Source organism: Pinus tabuliformis, chromosome 3_2 (genome assembly GCF_031772625.1).
Source record: "Pinus tabuliformis cultivar Carrire ecotype Pingquan chromosome 3_2, CPIR1, whole genome shotgun sequence".
Lineage (NCBI taxonomy): Eukaryota > Viridiplantae > Streptophyta > Pinopsida > Pinales > Pinaceae > Pinus > Pinus tabuliformis.
Window position 1 is genome coordinate 38,063,342 of NC_142302.1, and position 20,689 is coordinate 38,084,030.

Sequence of the window (20,689 nt, forward strand, 5' to 3'; positions counted from 1 at the left end):
ATGGATCAAGCCAAATCTAATCTTAGCCATTAATTAGAGATTTAATCTCGGTTGTTGAAGGACCAATAGGAAAAGTATAAGAAGAGGCTTGAGGTTAGTTGGAGAACACACTAAGAGAGACCAGTCAGTTCAATTTCTGGAGCGAGGTTAGCTGAGAAATTTGAACTAGTGGTCTAGAGAGCAACAGGAGGCAGCAAGTACGGAACAAAGAGTCGGGAACAACACCAGCGGAACAGCACAGAGGTTGGAGTGGCAAGCGCAGAGGCTGCAGACTGCACAATCACAGGATGGCCTGCGTGGGTGACGCAGCAAGGCCCAGTGTTGACACAAAGAGGCAGGGGCTGACACAGAGGGTTTGGGAGCTACGCAGAGGTCAGTCAGGCTGACGCTGAGACTGGGGGAAGTGCTGAAGAATTTTCTCTCTGTTGGGTAAGCCAGTTTGGCACCCAGTTGTACTGAAGAATTGTTGAATAATAAAATCCTCCCTTGCTGCACTGGTTTTCCCACATTGGGTTTTTCCGGGGACTAATTGTCCAAAATATTTGTGTCAATGTGTTAAATCTTGTGCATGTGTTTGTTTCTGTATTATGATGTGATATCTACAGCAGAATTTATTTTAATGTTTACTGAAGGATTTTCATAAATAACTTATCGAGAAATAAGTAGGTAAAATAAATCAGTTGTTGCAGTGATAGAATTTTCACATGGTATCAAAAGAAGTAATCAGAGACAAGGAAAAATCAATTATGGGTCGAGACCATGATGCAGAGGCATCTACGTCAAGAGACTCACATAGATTTTCAGAAAACTGCACAAGACGAAGTGATTTCGATTTCTCTATGTTGGCTTCCAGGCTGGAAGAAGAAGTGGCTTGTGTGACTAGCTCTACATCATCAGAGGTATGGTATATAGACAGTGGGGCCTCTTGGCATATGACGGGAATCCGAGAATGTTTCTCAGATTATCAGGAGGAGAAGATGAACTTTCAGATCACCATGGGGAACAAGGCAAAATGTACTCCAGTAGGGAGGGGTACCATAGTTTTTCAAACAGAAACGGGAGAGCGGTTCTGTGCTACCATTGTACTGCATGTACCAAGATTGGGGATGAATTTACTTTCCATGTCGCAACTTCAAAGCAAAGGCTATGACGTTTTCTTTATCAAGGATAAAGTATACATCAAACACCCGAGCTAGAAAAAGAAAGTGCAGATCGAGATCAAAAGTAATAGGTTGTACAGACTACAACTAGAATCACCAATGGCACTAATAGGCAGTCATGGAGACAAGGATTTGAACGAACTATGGCACAGAAGAATGGGACATTTGCACCATGGGGCTCTGAGAATTCTCAAGAGCACTGTAACAGGAGTTCCGGATCTTAGTATGGAACGAGATGATGTTTGCAGAGGATGTGCTCTAGGAAAGTATGCCAAGGCAGCATTTCCTAGAAGTAAAAACAGGGCCAAGAGTGTACTAGGATTGATACACTCAGATATCTGTGGACCCATGTCCACTAAAGCTCTTAGTGGTGCCGAGTACTCCCTTACCTTCATCAATGACCACTCAAGGAAAACTTGGATTTATTTTCTTAAAACCAAGGACGGGGTTTTTTGTCGATTCAAAGAGTTCAAGGCTCTAATGGAGAATCTGATTGGGAAGAAAATAAAAGTTTTGCGCTCAGATAATGGTGGAGAGTACGTCGACAAGGACTTCATTGATTTTTGTGCTAAGGAGGGCATCAGAAGAGAGTAGACAGCTCCTTACAACCTGGAGCAGAATGGAGTAGCAGAAAGAAAGAACGGGACTATTGTAAAAGCAACTAGGGCCATGATGTATGATCAGGATATGCCAAAATTCTTGTGGACAGAAGCATGCAACACAGCAGTCTATGTTCAGAATAGAACTCCTCTTCGCGCATTGGGCAAGATTACCCCAGAGAAAGTCTTCATAGGGAAGACACCTAAAGTCAGTCATTTCAGGATATTTGGGAGCTTAGCATATTGCCACATACCCAAGGAAAAGAGGAAGAAGCTGGATCAAACTGCAGAGAAAGGATATCTAGTGGGATATAGCGAGAACGCTAAGGGATACAGAGTCTATCTTCTAGGGAGCAAGAAGGTAGTAGTTCGACGAGATGTGAAGTTCATGGAGGACAGGGCTTTCAAAAAATCTCGGAAAATGCCTTCCGAGGAGCAGTCAAAAGAGGAACCGTTGGTCAAACCTCTTCAACCAATGGAAGAAAAGAATCCTTCATCAGGTCAGGAAGAATCACAAGACGAGGAGGAGTTAACAAAAGCACCTGCTGGCAGAGGAAGAGCAAGCAGGGAACTTCGTCAGATTCTGCAAGATGCAGAGGACTTCATCGGTGCGCCAAGGAACAACAAGAGGGAGCGAAAACAGTGAGATAGATATCAGGCATTAGTAGCTCAGGATGGGGAGCCTACCAGCTTTCAGGAGGCAGCTCAACATCAAGTTTGGTTGGATGCAATGGTAGAGGAGTACAACTCCATAATGGTGAACGATGTCTGGGTGGGAGTGCCAAGGCCTCAAGACAGATCAGTGTTAGGTTCGAGATGGAGCTACAAGATTAAATATGCTACAGACGGCAGTGTTGAGAAATACAAAGCCAGGTTTGTGGCAAAGGGGTATGCTTAGAAGGAAGGAATTGACTACAAAGAGACCTTCACCCCGGTAGCCAGGTATACATCTATTAGAACCGTGATATCTCTTGCAGCACATATGGGGTGGGAGATTCATCAGATGAATGTCAAAACGGCATTTCTGAACGGTGTGATAGAAGAAGAGGTATTTATTGAACAACCAGAGGGCTTTGAGACACAAGACAAGAAGTCTCATGTATGCAGATTGAAGAAAGCCTTGTATGAGCTGAAACAGGCGCCTAGAGCGTGGTATGGGCGAATCGATGGCTACTTGCAGGAAACGGGATTTGTCAAGAGTGACGCAGATCCAAATCTCTACTATCTGGTTGTAGAGAATGAACCTCTAATTTTAGTATTATATGTGGATGATCTCTTCCTGACAGGATCATCCAGGCTCATAGGGCACTGCAAGAAGAATCTAGCCACGGAATTCGACATGAAGGATTTTGGACGAATAAATTATTTCTTGGGGTTGGAAGTTTGGCAGCAAAAGGCGGAGATCTTCCTTGGGCAAAAGAGATATGCTATAGAAATTCTAAAGAGATTCAGGATGGAGGACTATAGACCCATGGCTACTGTGACGATAACCAACTGGAAGAAGATTGATTCATCAGAAGACAAAGATGTTGATCCCACCTTATACAGGCAGCTCATAGGGTCCCTGATGTATCTGGTCAATACCATGCCAGACATTTGCTACGCTGTTAACACCCTCAGTCAATTCATGGTGGAGCCGAAGAGGGCGCACTAGGCAGCAGCCAAACATGTTCTCAAGTATTGACAGGGAACAGTCTATTATGGACTCTTGTACACCAGGGGTAAGGATATCAAATTGAGTGGGTTTACTGATGCAGATTGGGCAGGAAGTTCAATTGATCGAAAAAGTACCTCTGGGTACTGTTTCAACATTGAACCAGGAATGACCTCCTGGTGCAGTAGGAAACAAAAATCCCTAGCTCTGAACTCAGCTGAAGCAGAATATTGGCCGCAACCACAGCTTCATGCAAGGCCATATGGCTTAGAAAACTGTTGGTGAACCTATTCAAAAGAAATATGGAGGCGACCAGGATCATGTGTGATAATCAGAGTTGCATCAAGCTCTCTGAGAATCCAGTGTTTCACAATCGGTCAAAGCATATTGATATCCAGTGTCACTTTGTTAGAGACTGTGTCCAACGAGGAGCTGTACAGTTGAGCTACACTCCTACAGGAGAACAGGTGGCAGACATCCTTACCAAGGCCCTTGGAAGAACCAAGTTTGATTATTTCAGGGAGAAGATGGGGATGATAAAGAATCCATTTTAGTAGCAGAAATGGGTATGATGTTGCAGTGCAGTAGCAGTCAGCAGTAGCACGATGCAACATGATGAGGAGTTTGCAGTGCAGATGCAGTGTTGGGAAGAAGGACCAGCAGCAGCACGGATGCAGAGGGAGTTGCAGTGCAGATGCAGTGTTGGGAAGATGGACCAGCAGCAGCACGAATGTAGAGGGAGCTGCAGTACAGATGTAGCAGTGGCAGTGATAGAGCCATGGGTAGTAGTACAGGATGCAGCAGTGTAGAGGATGTTGGGCGGGGAGGCCTAGCATCAACACATGGACTGGTGTCGAATAATCAAGGTGATGCTCAGTGTGGAGTATTAGTAGAGCACAGTCCTCGCTAAGAGGGAGTGTTGATTTGGGGTAGCGTCAAATGTGCTCTAGCCATGAAAATTGGTGGAGAGGCTAACGCACATGAGATCTCCAAGACCCAGAAATGGTTTGGGCAGATTCTAACTGATTTAAGAGATATTAAAATAATTAATATTTTTAATGGAGTTTCTAAGTCTAAACTTAGGAAAAATAAAATATTAATGGATATTAATATAAAACTGGGTTAGAAGGTTCCAAAAGTCATGGATCAAGCCAAATCTAATCTTAGTCGTTGATTAGAGATTTAATCTCGATCGTTGAAGGACCAACAGGAAAAGTATAAGAAGAGGCTTGAGTGTCAATTGGAGAACACACTGAGGGAGACCAGTCAGTTCGATTTCTGGAACGGGGATAGCTGAGAAATTTGAACTAGTGGTCTGGAGAGCAGCAAGAGGTAGCAAGTACGAAACAGAGAGTCAGAAACAGCACCAGGGGAACAGCGCAAAGGTTGGAGCGGCAGACGCAGAGGCTGCAGACTGCACAGTCACAGAAGGGCCTGCGTGGGTGACACAGAGAGGCCCAGTGCTGACGCAGAGAGGCATGGGCTGACGCAGAGGGTCTGGGAGCTATGCAGATGTCAGTCAGGCTAACGCTGAGACTGGGGGAAGTGTCGAAGAATTTTCTCTCTATTGGGTAAGCCAGTCTGGCACCCAGTTGTACTGAAGAATTGCTGAATAATAAAATCCTCCCTTGCTACACTGGTTTTCCCACATTTGGTTTTTCCGAGGACTGATTGTCCAAAATATTTGTGTCGATGTGTTAAATTTTGTGCATGTGTTTGTTTCTGTATTATGATGTGATATCTACAACAAAATTTATTTTAATGTTTACTGAAGGATTTTCATAAATAACTTATCAGGAAATAAGTAGGTAAAATAAATCAATTGTCGCAGTGATAGAATTTTCACACCACAATTCATAGCATTGGGAATGTGTTGAGAAGGTGCTATATTCTTTCATGGTTATCTTCATGGGTTGTTCGTATCTACCAGGCACACTAGGTGGGTCACAAGGAAGGTTGGCCAGGACCCCCCTGTGGAGGTTTTAGGGCCCCCACCCCCAAGAGAGATTTTGGGTTGTTTTTTATCCGTATTTGGCCTACCTCAACTGATGGTTTTCTGGTCCATTGTAATCTAATCCCAATTAAGGGATTATAGGTATAATCTAATTCAGGTTAATGGATTAGTGTTTTGGATGCCGCAAAATACATAAATGTTTTACTATGTGTAGACAGGTTAATACATAAGAAGATAGAGGTGAGTCTCTAAGGTTTGTTGGTTCTCCAAGTTAAGAGCTTCCAAGGTAAATCTATGCGTACTGTGTGGGTATCCCATTGTTGTTCTTTCTATTTTGTTGAAGGCTTTGTATGCATTGTTTCACTATAAAGCTTAAAAATTTACATCTGGTATCAGAGCAGTATCCACCCAATCTATCTATAAGGAGTGCTTAGCACCATGCTCTGGATCTTAAAACGTGTGACACACTCTATGAATCAACACGCATTCCAGCATTAACTTATAAGCACCCAAGAGACATTTTTCTCTCTCATTAGCTGAACGAAAGTAACTACAAATTACATGAGTGACACAAAGCTACTACCTTGGTGCTTGGAACTTTATACTTTTGTGGGTGCTAGATTTTGTTGTAACAAACCCCATAAATTTTAGCATTACTCTTGCTCATCATATTTGAATCAAAATTAGAACCTGGTACTTAAGGTAATAAGATTATGATCATATAGACTTATATACCGGTGAGCATACTCTGGCAGAAAATCACCCCGAAACCTCGTGAAAGTCACCTCAACCTTCACAGGTCATAGATTCAGTGAATTCAAGTTCAATGTGACTTTGCTCACAGATGTTATTGTGCAAATGTACTCGCAATAAAAGAAAGATGGTTGTGATCATATGGCACTCACCATTTGAGGAGAGTTTTAGCTAACAATATATTGTGTACCTATAGGTGGGATTCCACATTGCGCAAATAATATTGGACTTGGTCACTGTATTGTCCCCGACCACTTAGGAAGCTCATGACAGAGTCCACTAGCCTAAAGTGGTTCCCATAGGCTAAGGCGGGGAAATATTTAATAAAGGGGACTTAAATAGCCTAAGGAAAACATTATAAAGTCTAAAAAGGAGAAAGGGTGATATTTCTTAGGCAAGTGAAATATCATAAAGTGACTTTATAAAAGTTGATTTAACAAAAGGAAGGTGAAAAGGTGACCCTAAGTTCATAAAAAAAGGAAAATGAGGAGACTCTCCTCATTCATGCATTGTGAGTTTTGGACAAAGAGCACTTGGAGAGTTTTCTTGAGGAGAAGCTTAGGGCTTTGGAACCCTAGCCGCCATCGCTGACTTCGGTGTTGAAACTAGACACCCTAGTTGGATTTGAGAGTGAAATCACTCAGATTTCACCACTGTGCTTCAATGGAGAACAAGATTTGCAAGAAATATTGAGGTACCCAAGTTTTATCAATTGATTTTAGGAGCTTATTTGGTATTTCTATATCGTTTTGGCAGGTAGAGGAACTTCATGAAAGTCTGAGCACACAAGCTCAAATATGAGCCTTGGAAATCGAGTCCCTTAGCCAAGCAGAGGTCGAGTTGTTTCTTTAAGGTGCTGCTCACAGCATGAAGGATATTTTAAGGTGTTGGTGGTTTGATTCACCTTTTGGGATGAACAGTTCTAATTTACAGTCATGGCTGAGAGCACACTTCACTGCTAACTGAGTCTCCCTTCTATCTGGGCTGTGTATCACTCAATGGCTGTAGCGTATGGGTTGCAAGGGTGAAGTACTGTCTCAGGCAGGTCATATTTCATATTTGGGCACAAACTAATCCCTAAAGAGGCTGCATTCTATTGCTGTGTGGGCCCACGAGTTCTGAAAATCATATTGAGGAGTTCAAAAGCCATTTCCTCACCTTTATTTGCTGCTGTAGCTTTACTGGAGGGTATGCGTATTACCTCAGGGACATATTTGAATGGCTTGGTGCTGATACAAAGACCTGGGTACAGTGTGAACCTGTGTATCAATTTCTGGGCAACGTATATCCTAAACAAGTGTTGGAGCATTGTTCCAAAGGTCTGATAATTGTGTATGCATCCGTTCCTATTGATTGTTTCACTACCAAGGAGCTGATATCCACGCCAAGTGAACTATTGTTTCCAGATCTGTTGCCAGAGCACATTCCAGGTTCCAAACTTAAGTTCTATGCATTATATCAGTTATTTATATGCCTGTATATGAAAGAGTTAATGGTTGTTGCAATTCTGGGTTATTCTCCTTGATGAAAGATGTTCAATTCCTCATAACATGGTGTTTAATAGCAGTGTATTCCTTGTTAAATAATTGTGAATGATATATATAACCACTTGAGCTCATTTGTCTGGTTTTGTTATCATTTAACTGGAAATATAGTGGAAAAATGTGCACCTACAGCCAACAGATAACAAACTGATTTGCAAAAGGGATCACTGTAACCTTCACATAGACTCAGAAATTTATTGGAAATCAAGAGAATATACGGGAGGGAATCTTACAGTCGCATACGATAAGGTAGTGTAGCATCTACATGAGAAGTATTGACATAAGCCAAAATTATAGCTTTGGGCATGAAAAATAGTTATATACAAAAGTTGCAAGGTACCTAACTGAAGTGTGACATGTGCATACTAGCTACAGATTCCTGTGTTAATACTGTAGAGCAAATCTACTTGATAAGCAAGTTATACTTTAATATTGTGAATTAGCATCTCTCATTTCTGTATGGTTCGGAGACATTTGAACTATCTCAGAACATTTTGGCCTCATTATAAACGTATTCCAAGTCTGATTCTTGAGTATTTTAAGTTTCCTGCAAGTGGTTGAAGCTACCAAGCATGCCTGTAGATCAAGAAATGTGCCGGAATTAAGAGTTCCATAAAAGAAAAACACAAGTATGGCACTCACCATTTGAGGAGAGGCTTAACTAACAATATATTGTGAACCTATAGGTGGGATTGCACATTGTGCAGATAATAGTGGACTTGGTCACATACACACAGTGATAAGGTAGTGTAGCATCTAAATGATAAGTATTGACATAAGCCAAAACCGTAGCTTTGGGCATGAAAAATAGCTATATACTGAGGTTGGAAGGTACCTAATTGAAGTGTGATATGTATGATTCATGTTGATTTGGTTTAGCATCGGATGTGCTCTAGCCATGAAAATTGGTGGAGAGGCTAAAACACATGAGATCTCCAAGACCCAGAAATGGTTTGGACAGATTGTACCCAGTTTGAGAGATATTAAAATAATTAATATTTTTAATGGAGTTCCTAAGTCTAAACTTAGGAAAAATAAAATATTAATGGGTATTAATATAAAATTGGGTTAGAAGGTTCCAAAAGTCATGGATCAAGCCAAATCTAATCTTAGCCGTTGATTAGAGATTTAATCTCGGCCGTTGAAGGACCAACGAGAAAAGTATAAGAAGAGGCTTGAAGGTCAATTGGAGAACACACCAGACTGATCAGTGATTCATTTTGCTAGAGCGGGGTTGCTAAGCAAAGTTGAATCAGTGATCAGCAATGAGGGGCAGTGAGTACTGGATAGAGAAGCAGAGACAGTACTGAGAGACCAACGCAAAAGTAGCGAGAGCGAGAGCAGCAGCCACGCAGAGCCCAGCAGAGACAGTGCAAAGGCCAGAGGGACTACGTCATCCACATGGAGGCTGCTGGAGTGATGCTGAGGGTCCCAGAGGCTGTGCATTGCCTCAGATGGTTGACGCAGAGGGTCCTAGGGCTGACACAGGTCAGCAGGAGGCTGACTCAAAGGCCAGAAGGGCCAGCGCTGAGCTTCAGAGTCATCGGAGAGGGTTTCGTGAGACAGGTTTTTTGAATACCTGTTTCCGAATATACAGGTATCGTTGCCGTGTATTTTTCTCTGTCGAGTGAACCAGTTAGGCACCCAGTTGTACTCAAGGAAATACTACATAATAATAAACCCTCATAATAACTGCACCAGTTTCCCTGCATTGGGTTTTCCCGGGGACACTTGTCCAAAAATAACGGTGTCACTTGTGTGTTTGTTTTCTTTCAGCTAATGATCTATAGATGTTGCGACTGTATTGTGTTTATTTCGGTATTTAAAAGTTTTAAATAACTTGTTCAGAATTTACAAGTAGAAAAAATAAACCAGCAGAATTCAGATTAATTTTCTAACGGATAGACTTAAAAAATTCAACATGGTATCAAAGGGTGGTCGCAGATCACAGGAGAGCTAAAGGCATCAGCCGAGCAAAGCATTTGCAGCAGATTCAGCTGTCCCGAGAGACAAAGCTGATCCTTGTAGAAAGCAACAGAGGAAGGGTTGACACAGAGGGACTGCGTCATCAGTCTGGGCCTAAGAGAGGCTAGCATAGAGGCTAAGGAGCGCAGGAACAAGCTCACGCAAAGGCCAAGAGGGCTGACGCAGTTGGATGAGGGAGATGTTTTGGCGATGTCGGGATTGCATAAGGCCAAGAGGCTCAATCCTTCAGTTGCTAGGGCAAAGGAAGCTGTGGGCAATTTGCGAGAGTGAAGCTGGTGGGGTATTGTGGTCAGAACAGTACCTAACAGGGCAAAACCAAGGTAGAGGGAGTTGTTGCCAAGGCGAATTTCTAGCCAAGGAATCTGGATCAGTGTTGCAGTTGCACAGACAATCGGAGAGGGGCAACTTGACGATTGGTAGAAGGATTTCCAGGAGGGAAATCGAGACTCAAAGGGAGTCCAAAAGAGAACTTCTAGACGGGAAGTAGAGAGAGTCGGAGGAGTCAAACCGAGAAATTCCAGACGGGAAGTAGAGAGACTCAGCAGGAGTCGAACCGAGAACTTCTAGGCGGGAAGTAGAGAGACTCGGAGGAGTTGATAGAGAAGAGCAGAGAGATGGTCGTGAATGGGCTGAGAGATCAAGACAGCCTGGATGGAGCATCCAATTTTGTGGTTTGGAAGGCCAGGATCTTGTCCATTCTAGACAAACATCGTATCAAGGGTTTCGCCTTGAGAGTAATGGCTATCCTAGTTGACCCGGTAGCTAATGAAAGGTACGAGGAAGCAATGGCTAAGGCAAAGCACATCATCCTTGATGGGGTCAAGGATCATGTGGTCCAACATATTGACGAGAAGGAAACGACAAAGGAGATGTGGGACACTTTGAAGACATTGTACCAGCATACTTCCGTGCAGAGGAAGATGCTCCTAGAGAATCAACTAAGGTCATACCGGATGCAGAAGAGAGAGCAAATAGATGTCTTCCTCGGTCGGTTGAAGGAGATCCGTGACCAACTGACTTCCCTAGGGGCCACGCCTGATCAGGAGTTGATGGTGAGGACTGCACTTAATGCAGTCTCCAAGGAGTGGGAGACATTTGTCCAGAGCATACTGGGCAAGGCGAGTCTTCCAGATTGGAAAAAACTATGGGCGGCTCTTCGTCAAGAAGAGATCAGACGGCTGACCAAGACAGGAAGTAGCAGCAAAAGGGTCAAGATCAAGAAGGAAGAGGAAGAGGATTCGGCTCTGGCATCTACGGGAAAGCAGGAGAAGAGGAAGAAGAAGGACATCTCCAAGGTTAAGTGGTTCCATTGTGGGAAACTGGGTCACTATGCGGACCAGTGTCCAAAGAAGAAGAACAAGGGAGAGGCTTCTGACTCGAAAGCAGTGCTAGCGAAGGCGGAGAAAGAAGTCGAGGATGACGATTGTGCCATGAGTGCTCATGTGCCACTTGAGAAGAAGTGGGGAGACATCGCGCTGTAGTCAGGAGGACTACAGGCGATGAGGGGGAGGATCCTTGAGGTACCCAACCTCTTGGATTATACATTGCTACAGGAGCCCCGAAGAGGAGTAGCAGGATTGGCGGATGTTGGTAGAGACGGATGCGGATGAAGCGGCAAAGAGTGCTACAGTGCAGGAGTCCCCAAGCAGAGTGAGGCTAGCAGGTTGCAACAGTGCGAGAGGCACGGGAGTGTTGCAACTGTGCAGGATGGCACAAAGAGATGTGCAACAGTGCAAGATGCAGGGAGTTGTTGCAGCAACGCAGAGGTCAATAAAGGGAGCACTTGTTAGCGGCAAAGAGAGCTTCAGCATCGAGAGTGTTTCTAGCCTGACAAGGATGTCAAAAGTTGGGTGGATCAGTTACTTACTTCTCAATAACTGAGTTGCAGTGCAGTACCAGTATGCAATAGCATGATGCAGCGTGATGAGAGGGGATGCAGTGCAGATGCAATGTTGAGAGGATGGACTAGCAACAGCATGGATGCAAAGGAAGCTGCCGTGCGAATGCAATAGTGGCAGTGGCAGGGCCATGGGTAGTAGTACAGGATGCAGCAGTGCAGAGGATGTTGGGCGGGGAGGCCTAGAATCAGCACAAGGACTGATGCCGAATAATCAGAGTGATGCTCAGTGAGGAGTATTACTAAAGCACAGTCCTCGCTAAGAGGGAGTGTTGATTTGGGGTAGCATCAGATGTGCTCTAGCCATGAAAATTGGTGGAGAGGCTAAAGCACATGAGATCTCCAAGACCTAGAAATGGTTTGGATAGATTGTACCTGATTTGGGAGATATTAAAAGAATTAATACTTTTAATGGAGTTCCTAAGTCTAAACTTAGGAAAAATAAAATATTAATGGGTATTAATATAAAACTAGGTTAGAAGGTTCCAAAAATCATGGATCAAACCAAATCTAATCTTAGCTGTTGATTATAGATTTAATCTCGGTTGTTGAAGGATCAACGATAAAAGTATAAGAAGAGGCTAAGTAAAGTTGAATCAGGGGTCAGTAGCGAGGGTCAGTTAGAGAACACACCAGAGTAATCAGTCATTCATTTTGCTAGAGCGGGGTTGCTAAGTAAAGTTGAATCAGTGATCAGCAGCGAGGGGCAATGAGTATTGGACAGAGAGGCAAAGACAGTACTAAGAGACCAGCGCAGAAGCAGGGAGAGCGAGAGCAGTAGTCAGTTCAGGCCACGCAGAGCCCAACAGAGAGTGCAGAGGCCAGAGGGACTACCTCATCGACGCAGAGGCTGCTGGAGTGACGCAGAGGGTCGCAGAGGCTGCATAGTGCCTCAAAGGGCTGACGCAGAGGGTTCTGGGGCTGACGCAAAGGCCGCAAGGGCCAGCGCTGAGCTTCATAGTCGCCGGAGAGGGTTTTGTGGGACAGGTTTTCTGAATCCCTGTTTCCGAATATAGAGGTACTAGTGCCGTGTATTTTTCTCTGTTGAGTGAGACGGTTAGGCACCCGGTTGTACTCAAGGAAATACTGCATAATAATAAACCCTCAGAATAGTTGCAACGGTTTTCTCGCATTGGGTTTTTCCGGGGACATTTGTCCAAAATAAACAATGTCACTTGTGTGTTTGTTTTCTTTCAGCTGATGATCTGTAGATGTTGTGACTGTATTGTGTTTATTTCGGTATTTAAATGTTTTAAATAACTTGTTTAGAATTTACAAGTAGAAGAAATAAACCAGCAGAACACAGATTAATTTTCTAACGGATAGACTTGGAAATTCAACAATTCCTGCATTAACACTGTGGAGCAAATCTACTTGGTAAGAAAGTTATACTCTAAGATTGTGAATTAGCATCCCTCATTTCTGTAAGGTTCGGAGACATTTGAACTATCTCAGAACATTTCGGCCTCATTATAAACGTATTCCAAGTCTGATTCTTGAGTATATTAATTTTGCTCCAAGTGGTAATAGCTACCTCAAGAAATGTGCCGGAGGAGTTTCATAAGAGAAAGACACAAGTGAAGTGTTCCATACATGCAAATATGCCTGATTTTTGTTTTCAATATTTTTATATTATAAACCTAAGTATATGTTTAAAAAGAATAGTTATATTAGGCCTTTGGGGTAAATGGCCTCTGAAAAAACTAACTGGTAGGACTGTTTGGAAGGTTTTGGCCATTGGATCATGTATAATGGATTTTAATTCTAGAGAGATCAAATTGATCAACCACCAATACTAATGTTTGTGCCATAAAACCTATTGACCAAATCCATGGGATTTTGTCTATAAGGTGGAATAAGAATCAGTGGATGCCCAGTGGGAAAAGATATGCAATATTGTTTGGTGACCTAGGATTAAGAGTCAAGACCTATAAGCTGACAATCTGTAACCAGTTACATGCCTCTCAAATATTCAACTGGGAAAAAAGTCCACATCCATTATGATCACTACCCATCCACCACACAATAAAAACAAATTGCATTAATAAATTGTTACTAGGGCACAAAAGATGCCACAAAATTGCAAAGCAGACACAAAATACACAGATTTTTTTTCAAGTAATGGGCACTTTCTTTCAGCACATTTTGCAACAGTCATATAAATAAAGATGCAGATATATTAAGAAAGTAATATATGATATAAAGGCAGTAAGACTTGACACAAGATTCGATGTCTTACATGTAGATGCTCCATAAATGGCCACAAGAATCATTAAATTTTCTATAGATGACATTGATGCACCCACGCAGCTAGCAATCGCCAAAGGATTCCATAAATATACAAGTGCTGCAACATCTCCAGCTCCTAAATTTCCTGAGGTTCAAAATATAATGTAATCATATTAATTAGTAGTTTCCAAATGAGAAATTTCAGTCATGAAAATTAGAGAGAGAACCCCTATTTAAAGCTGCAAAAACAGTGCTCTCCCAAGCAGTATGAACTTAATTCCATACAAATGACTAATAGATGTTCTAAAACAAATCCATATAAGAAGGGAAAAGCAGAAAACTGGAATATAAATGACTAATACTACAATGTCATTTTTGTGAAATGTCAAATGGCAGTAGTTGCTTCGTGTCCTGGAAATCTGCATAATCTAATTCTTTATGATTGACTTTGTGAAACAAATAGCATGTTGTCAACAAAGGTTCAGCTGGTTGGTAAAACAGGGGTTCATTATTCCCCACACCAAAGCACAAATCCCCTAAAGACATGTTCACCCCTTGTGGACCAGCACATGCACATAAGCAGGCTGCTCGTATTTGAGACCAGAGGCAAGGCCTGGGCAAAATTTGGTATAATAGATCACCCCCAATCCCAATAGCTTAGCCAAAGGATTGTTTTCACAAATCCACTTGCTCCCCTTGACTGGAAGAACCCATCCAAAAATAATTATAAAAAAGGACCAAAAAAATAAAAGAAACATATAACACAAGCTCTCTATGAAAGCTTTATGTACACCAAGAAAATAGGACCTGTTACCCACCAAAAGTGGGTGACCCCTAGGAGAAACATTTCTCCTATTCATCTCTTCCAGCCAGCAGCCAGCAGCCCCTAACAGCCACCCTGTAACCGATGTAACGTGTCATTCATATCTCTGCCACCTGCATCAGTCGTATCATGTATGTCTCCTTGCCCATTTGCCCAAAGCACATGTTGGAAGGTGGGTTTCTGATCAAAAGGTACTTTATTCATTTTGCAAGTGAGTGCTTATGCTTGTTTGTATTTGGGCATTTGGCATGAATTATGGGGTAACTTGGAAGAAAGAAGGGCCTTGGCCATGATCTTGTTCCCTCGCCTTAAATGGGGGGTTAATTTTCAATCCTAGTCCAATGGAACCTCCTCTAATGGCCCATGAATTTAGAAAGGGGCACTACTTGGGAAGCTATGATTGAGATAGCACAGCCCCATCTCTCCCTATTCCATACTTACCACTCCCATCTTACATTATGAGCCCCTATTCCACCTCTCTTCTTCAGGCTTAACTGACAATTGGCTCTCTAGGATTTGGCACCCACACATCTGTTGAGAAATCTAGGGCAGCTAGATTAGGGTGATTTCTCTTTACATTGATAACTGCTTGTGATGTTCTTTACTTCAACCTCTAGTATTTATAATTAACTTCTTCTTCACTTGATTTTTATAGTGTTCTTATCATCGAACAGCTACCAAACAATGAAAATCAATAACGCAAATGGACACGAGATATAGGCTGCTAGCCAAGGCCAAAACCTCTCAGAGAAGAAAACCCACAAGTAATTCTTCTTTTCTTATAGAATCTTCAAATGACAAATTCCAGGACCTAGACCAAGACTCCTCCAAGACCAAGTCAACTTCATTTTAGATGAATTCTTTTTTCACAAATTCAACCCAAATCAAAACTTCTTATTTTGCACAACTTTGACCCCTGCAACAAATTTTGATCTCTTCTTCAGTCCTGTAATTTCAGAGTTCTGCAATTTTGTCTTTTTTTGCACGAGTGGGGGATATTAGGGCAGAATAAGGTCTTCTTCCTCCTTCACTAGACTTGCCTTCTTCTAATAGGTGTTACGGTTTTCAACTTGATCTATTTGACAATAAATTTCAGCTACTTTAGATGGCTGCAATTTTTGACTTTGCTGCGACAAAGTGTGCTGTAATTTCCTTCACACCTGTGGGAGAATGTAATCCAAAATTCAGACTTCAAACTTCAATTTTCCTTCTTTTGTTCTCCTCTTCTTCGCTTGATTTAAGGCTTCTTTTCTTGTCTTCTTGCGAGCTTCTTCAATAATCTACGAGTGAGGTTGAGTGACATATATATAGTTGTTCATGGAGGACAAATAGCCCTAGGCAGGGCCGACTTCTTCTCTTGCAGGCCGACTCCATCTTTGTTAGGCCGACTTGGTCTTGGAGGAGTATCTTGACATATTTGACTCAAAAATAATTTCTTTGACTTGTTACAAGCTGCCCAAAGAGAGCCTCTACATATGACAATGACTCTATTGACTCCTAGACACTATGACAAAGCCCTAGAAGCACACAATGGGTGCTTGACCTATAAATAAAATGACTTTGAGCATGAAACCCATGCTATAAAATAGATTATGAAGGCTGAACCTAGTTACATATTTCAACACTCCCTCTTAACTAGGTATTCATAATACATACATGGTACATGGACATTCTCATACTGAAGAATTCTCATACGAAGCGTCAGATTGGTAAATGATCATCTCATAACCTATCTTTTCAGCTTATATGAGTGCATCTTATCATATCAACCAACATTGTCATATAGCAAGGCCTTGACTAACAACTCTATCTCTCTACTAGATTAGCGCACAATGTTGGGGAGACAAATGATTTATAGACACCTTCATCATTGTCTCTCAAGGCAAATACCAGTGTTTTAAGATTCAGTCGGCTCGGAACAGACTCGGCGGAGTTGGTTCGAGTCAAGGCCTCATCGGGTCGACTTGGCCAATGAACCGATTCGGACGGCCGGGTTATTACCGAGTCGGCCGAGTTGTCTAACAACTCGGCGGGCTTGATAATAATGCAGTCGGCTCGGCTGAGTCCAAGCCTACTTGGTCGAGTTGGATGACAGCCGCCCGTAACCTCATAAACAGCGATTTTTTTTAGCTTTTTGCTTTGTGGGGACCCCAAACAGGTTTGTAATTTGCCTATAGTTTATTTGGGGTCCATTCCCCTCTCCTAAACCCTATAAAACCCACCCAACCCCTCTCATTTCCTCACAGCCATCTCATTGCATTTGAGTGAGAATTTGAGTGAGAGTTTGTGAGGAGTTGTGGAGTTTGTTTTTGGAGCAGTAGTGAGGAGTCTTGGGCAAGCATTGTAGCAGGAGTGAGGAGCTTCTTGGGCAGCCATTTGGAACAGCATTGAGGAGTTGGTTTTGTTGGAGCAAACTTGAGGAGGCAGTTTGTGCTTGGAGGTATTTTTTTTCACTAGTAAAATCCTGTTTTTGCTTATTAATTTTTATGTGCAAATCTGGAAATTGAAAATAGTGTTTTTTGTGAAAGAAATGAACATTGAAGCAATGCTATTTTTTTTGTTTTCATTTTCAGATTTTTTGCTTTCATTTCCAAGTCAAAAAATGGCACCTAGAGTGAGAGATGCTGCTTGGGCATATGTTGAAATGGTTGATAGTCAAATGCATTGCAAATTTTGCCATAGAAAAATTAAGGAAGGTCCTGGGGGCATTAATAGGCTGAAACAACACTTGGCAGGGATTAGAGGCCAAATTACTCCATGTGAATCAAATGAAATTGGGGAGATTAGGAAGGAATTGTTAGCCAACTTTGAGAAGTTTAAAGAAGAAAAGGCTAGGCAAAAAGAGTTAGAGGCTGAAATTGGGAGGAAGAGGAATATACAAAAAATGTTGGCTACCAACCCCCATTTTGATTTTGAGGGTTCTTCCTCTATCCCTTGTACTGATGCAACCAACCCCTTCTAATATGTTCCTCCCTCTTTGGAGTCTATTCAAGAAAAGGGTTAACGGTAAAATGAAAAATAAGGGTGATATGAATATCAAAAGCTATTTCACTGTCACACCCTCCTCTCCATCAGATGCACATGGTCCTCAAGCTAGTAGAACTTTGCAGCCCACTTTAGATGACCATTAGAAGGAAGAATTGAGGGAGACTGCTTGTGATTACATATGCAGATGGTGGTATGATGCTGATATCCCCTTCAATGCTTCCCGTTCACCATATTATGAGCCTATGTTTGATGCCATACATGCTATTGGAAAAGGCTTCAAAGGCCCTACTATGCATGAGATAGGGGGTATCATTTGCAGAAGGAAATTGCCTCCATTAATGAGTAGTTGAAAGATTTCAAAAACTCATGGTTAAGAACAAGATGTACCATCATGTCAGATGGATGGATTGATCAAAGAAACTGTACCATCATAAACTTTCTTATAATTTGCCCACAGAGAACCATGTTTCTAAAATCAGTGGATGCATCTGATAAGGTAAAAGATGGACAATTGTTGTTTCAGCTATTGGATGAGGTTGTTGAGGAGGTGGGGGTGGCTAATGTTGTTCAAGTCATCACAGATAATGCCTCTAACTATGTTCTTGCTGGTATACTGTTAGAGGAAAAACACAAAACCATCTTTTGGACCCCATGTGCTGCACATTGCATAGACCTCATGCTTGAGGATATCGGCAAATTAGATTGGGTCAAAAACACTGTAGATCATGCCAAAAGCATAACAAAATCTCTACAATCATTCATGGATTTTGAGCCTGATGAGGAAACACATAGGGGGCAGGGATATTATTAGGCCTACCATTACTAGATTTGCTACTCATTTTTTGACATTGCAATCTATGCTTTCACAACATAGAAACTTGCAAAAGATATTTTCCAGTGAAGAATGGAATCAAAGCTAGTGGTCTCACACACAGGAAGGCAAAGAATTGAAAAAGAAAGTTAATGAAGAAATATTTTGGAGAAACGCAGCAGAGATTGTAAAGCTTGTTGAGCCACTGGTTAAGGTGTTGTGGTTGGTGGATGGGGAAATATTGGCTATGGGCTTCATTTATGAGGCCATGGATCAAGCAAAGGAGCAAATAAAGAGGGCATACAAGGATAAAGTGGCTAAGTATGGGCCCATTTGGGCAATCATTGATGAAAGATGGAACAATCAACTCCATTGCCCTATACATGCAGTTGGGTATTTTTTGAACCCACGGTATCATTATAAAGCTAAGGAGACAGGAGCTTTGAAGGGGGAGGTTAGAGATGGATTGATTGACTGCATTGATCGCATGATCCTATTGGAGTGTGATCAGCTGGAGATACACCGACAGGCCACAACCTTCAGCAATGCCTCGGGTACCTTTGGGAAGAAACTAGCAAAGATTGCAAGGGAAGCAGATGAGCCAGGTAAACAAAAATTTCAATTTTCAAATTCTTAATACTTATTTTGTTAAATCGTTTATAATTTGAAAGTTGGATATAATTTGTAATTTTGTTGAGCTAACTCATTACACTCCTATGTTTTTTGCAACACAATGGTACGAGGCTTTTGGTAGCCATTGTCCTAAATCACAAAAGTTTGCAAATTGTACTTTGAGTCAAACTTGCAGTGCTACTAGGTGTGAGCGAAATTGGTCTGTCTTTGAGAGGATTCACACGAAGAAGAGAAATCGTTTGGATCAAAAATGGTTAAATGATCTAGTCTATTTCCAATACAACCTCCGGCTCAGATGCAACCAATTGCTAAACAAAAGGCCTGATTCAGATCCCATTGTGGTGGAAGACATTGATCCAACATCAGATTGGGTAGTGGAGAGTCATCCAGCAGAATTTTCTTCTGATGAGGATATTGATTATGATTTACAGAAGATAGCATCACTCGAACATAACGTTCAGTTGAATGCAAATCCTGATCCACTTGTACTAGCCTCAGCCTCAGAGCCAGCAAGTCCTCCAGTTGCAGGCGCTTCCTCTGCTCAGCCACGACAGAAGCGCATATCTCGTTTATCTCAGCTTGCAGCTGCTGCACAGCCTACTAGTGCTACCACTTCTACAATTGTAGTTGGAGATGATGATGAGGAGGAGCCATGGGGCCCCCTGTCTGACTCTGATCTAGAGGTTGATCCAGATGATCTTGGCTCCTCTAGCAGTAGCCAGTAGTACTGGTCACAGTTTACTTTTGTTGTAGAGGCCATTTCTAGCCTCCTTGGTTATGTGTTTTTGTTTTGATCTCTATATCATCATCATGTATGTATTGGACAGTGCATTGGGTGCCATTTTGACATCATGGATATATTCATGAGCCTACTTTGATCATATGTTGTCTTCTATCTATATTCTAATGCTGTGTGTTTGGAAACATGAATGAAAATCTTTAAAATTGTGTCATTTTATATAAAAAAATAAATATTTAATGTATTTTTTACAATGACCAAGTCATTGAAATCGAGTCGACCAAGTCGATACCGAATCAGAGTCAGAGTCGGAGTCGGAGTTTTAAAACATTGGCAAATACCCTGTTTGAATGTTCACAGGGTATGTCCTTTTAGGTCCATTCCTGTCTTGGATTTACACATCCTCAAAGGATTTTCTCTTCGACTACTCTTGCCTATTGGATGCCCTACATCACCCTCAAATAGTATCGGTATCAATCTCAGATGCTTGCCCAATCCTCCATTCTTTCTTCTCAATGTGAAGACAAGAATGATGTGTCTATCTCTCCCTCTCAACTAGGGAGGATCTACTCATTCCTATAAAATGAATAACCTCAAGCTCCCTCTTAACTAGGGACTTGTATCCAACAACACCTATCTGATCTTTGGTGCAGATCATGGTACCATCAACGGCTTGTAGGGCTCCTCCTTTTTGCATCATCATGTCATGGATGAACTTCTACTTCTTCATTATAGAGCCATCTTCTTCCATAACTTCTTTGTAGTCTTTTGTCCATCTTCTACATCACTTTTCCTTTTTCTTGTCATAGTGTTGAACCAAGTAATGCTAGTCATGTCATCTTCTTTTCATCGGGAAGTGACCTTCTTTGTCATCATCTGGCTATCCTTCATACTGCTACCTCTTTCCAAGTCATGTTCC

The 20,689-nt window shown here is 42.0% G+C and overlaps 1 protein-coding gene across 5 annotated transcripts in view; it reads right to left on the bottom strand.

Moving 5' to 3' along the window:
- The window catches only part of LOC149179703 (GPI transamidase subunit PIG-U), a 398,977-nt gene that overhangs the window by 180,535 nt on the left and 197,753 nt on the right, over positions 1-20,689 (bottom strand). For all 5 annotated transcript variants that reach the window (XR_016256865.1, XR_016256864.1, XM_089415759.1 and 2 more), the window contains exon 6: positions 13,787-13,921. Coding sequence is in view for 3 of the 5 variants with exons in the window: in XM_089415759.1 (XP_089271885.1) it covers positions 13,787-13,921 (135 nt within the window). In the remaining 2 variants the exon portion in view is untranslated. The remainder of the gene's footprint in view (positions 1-13,786; positions 13,922-20,689) is intronic.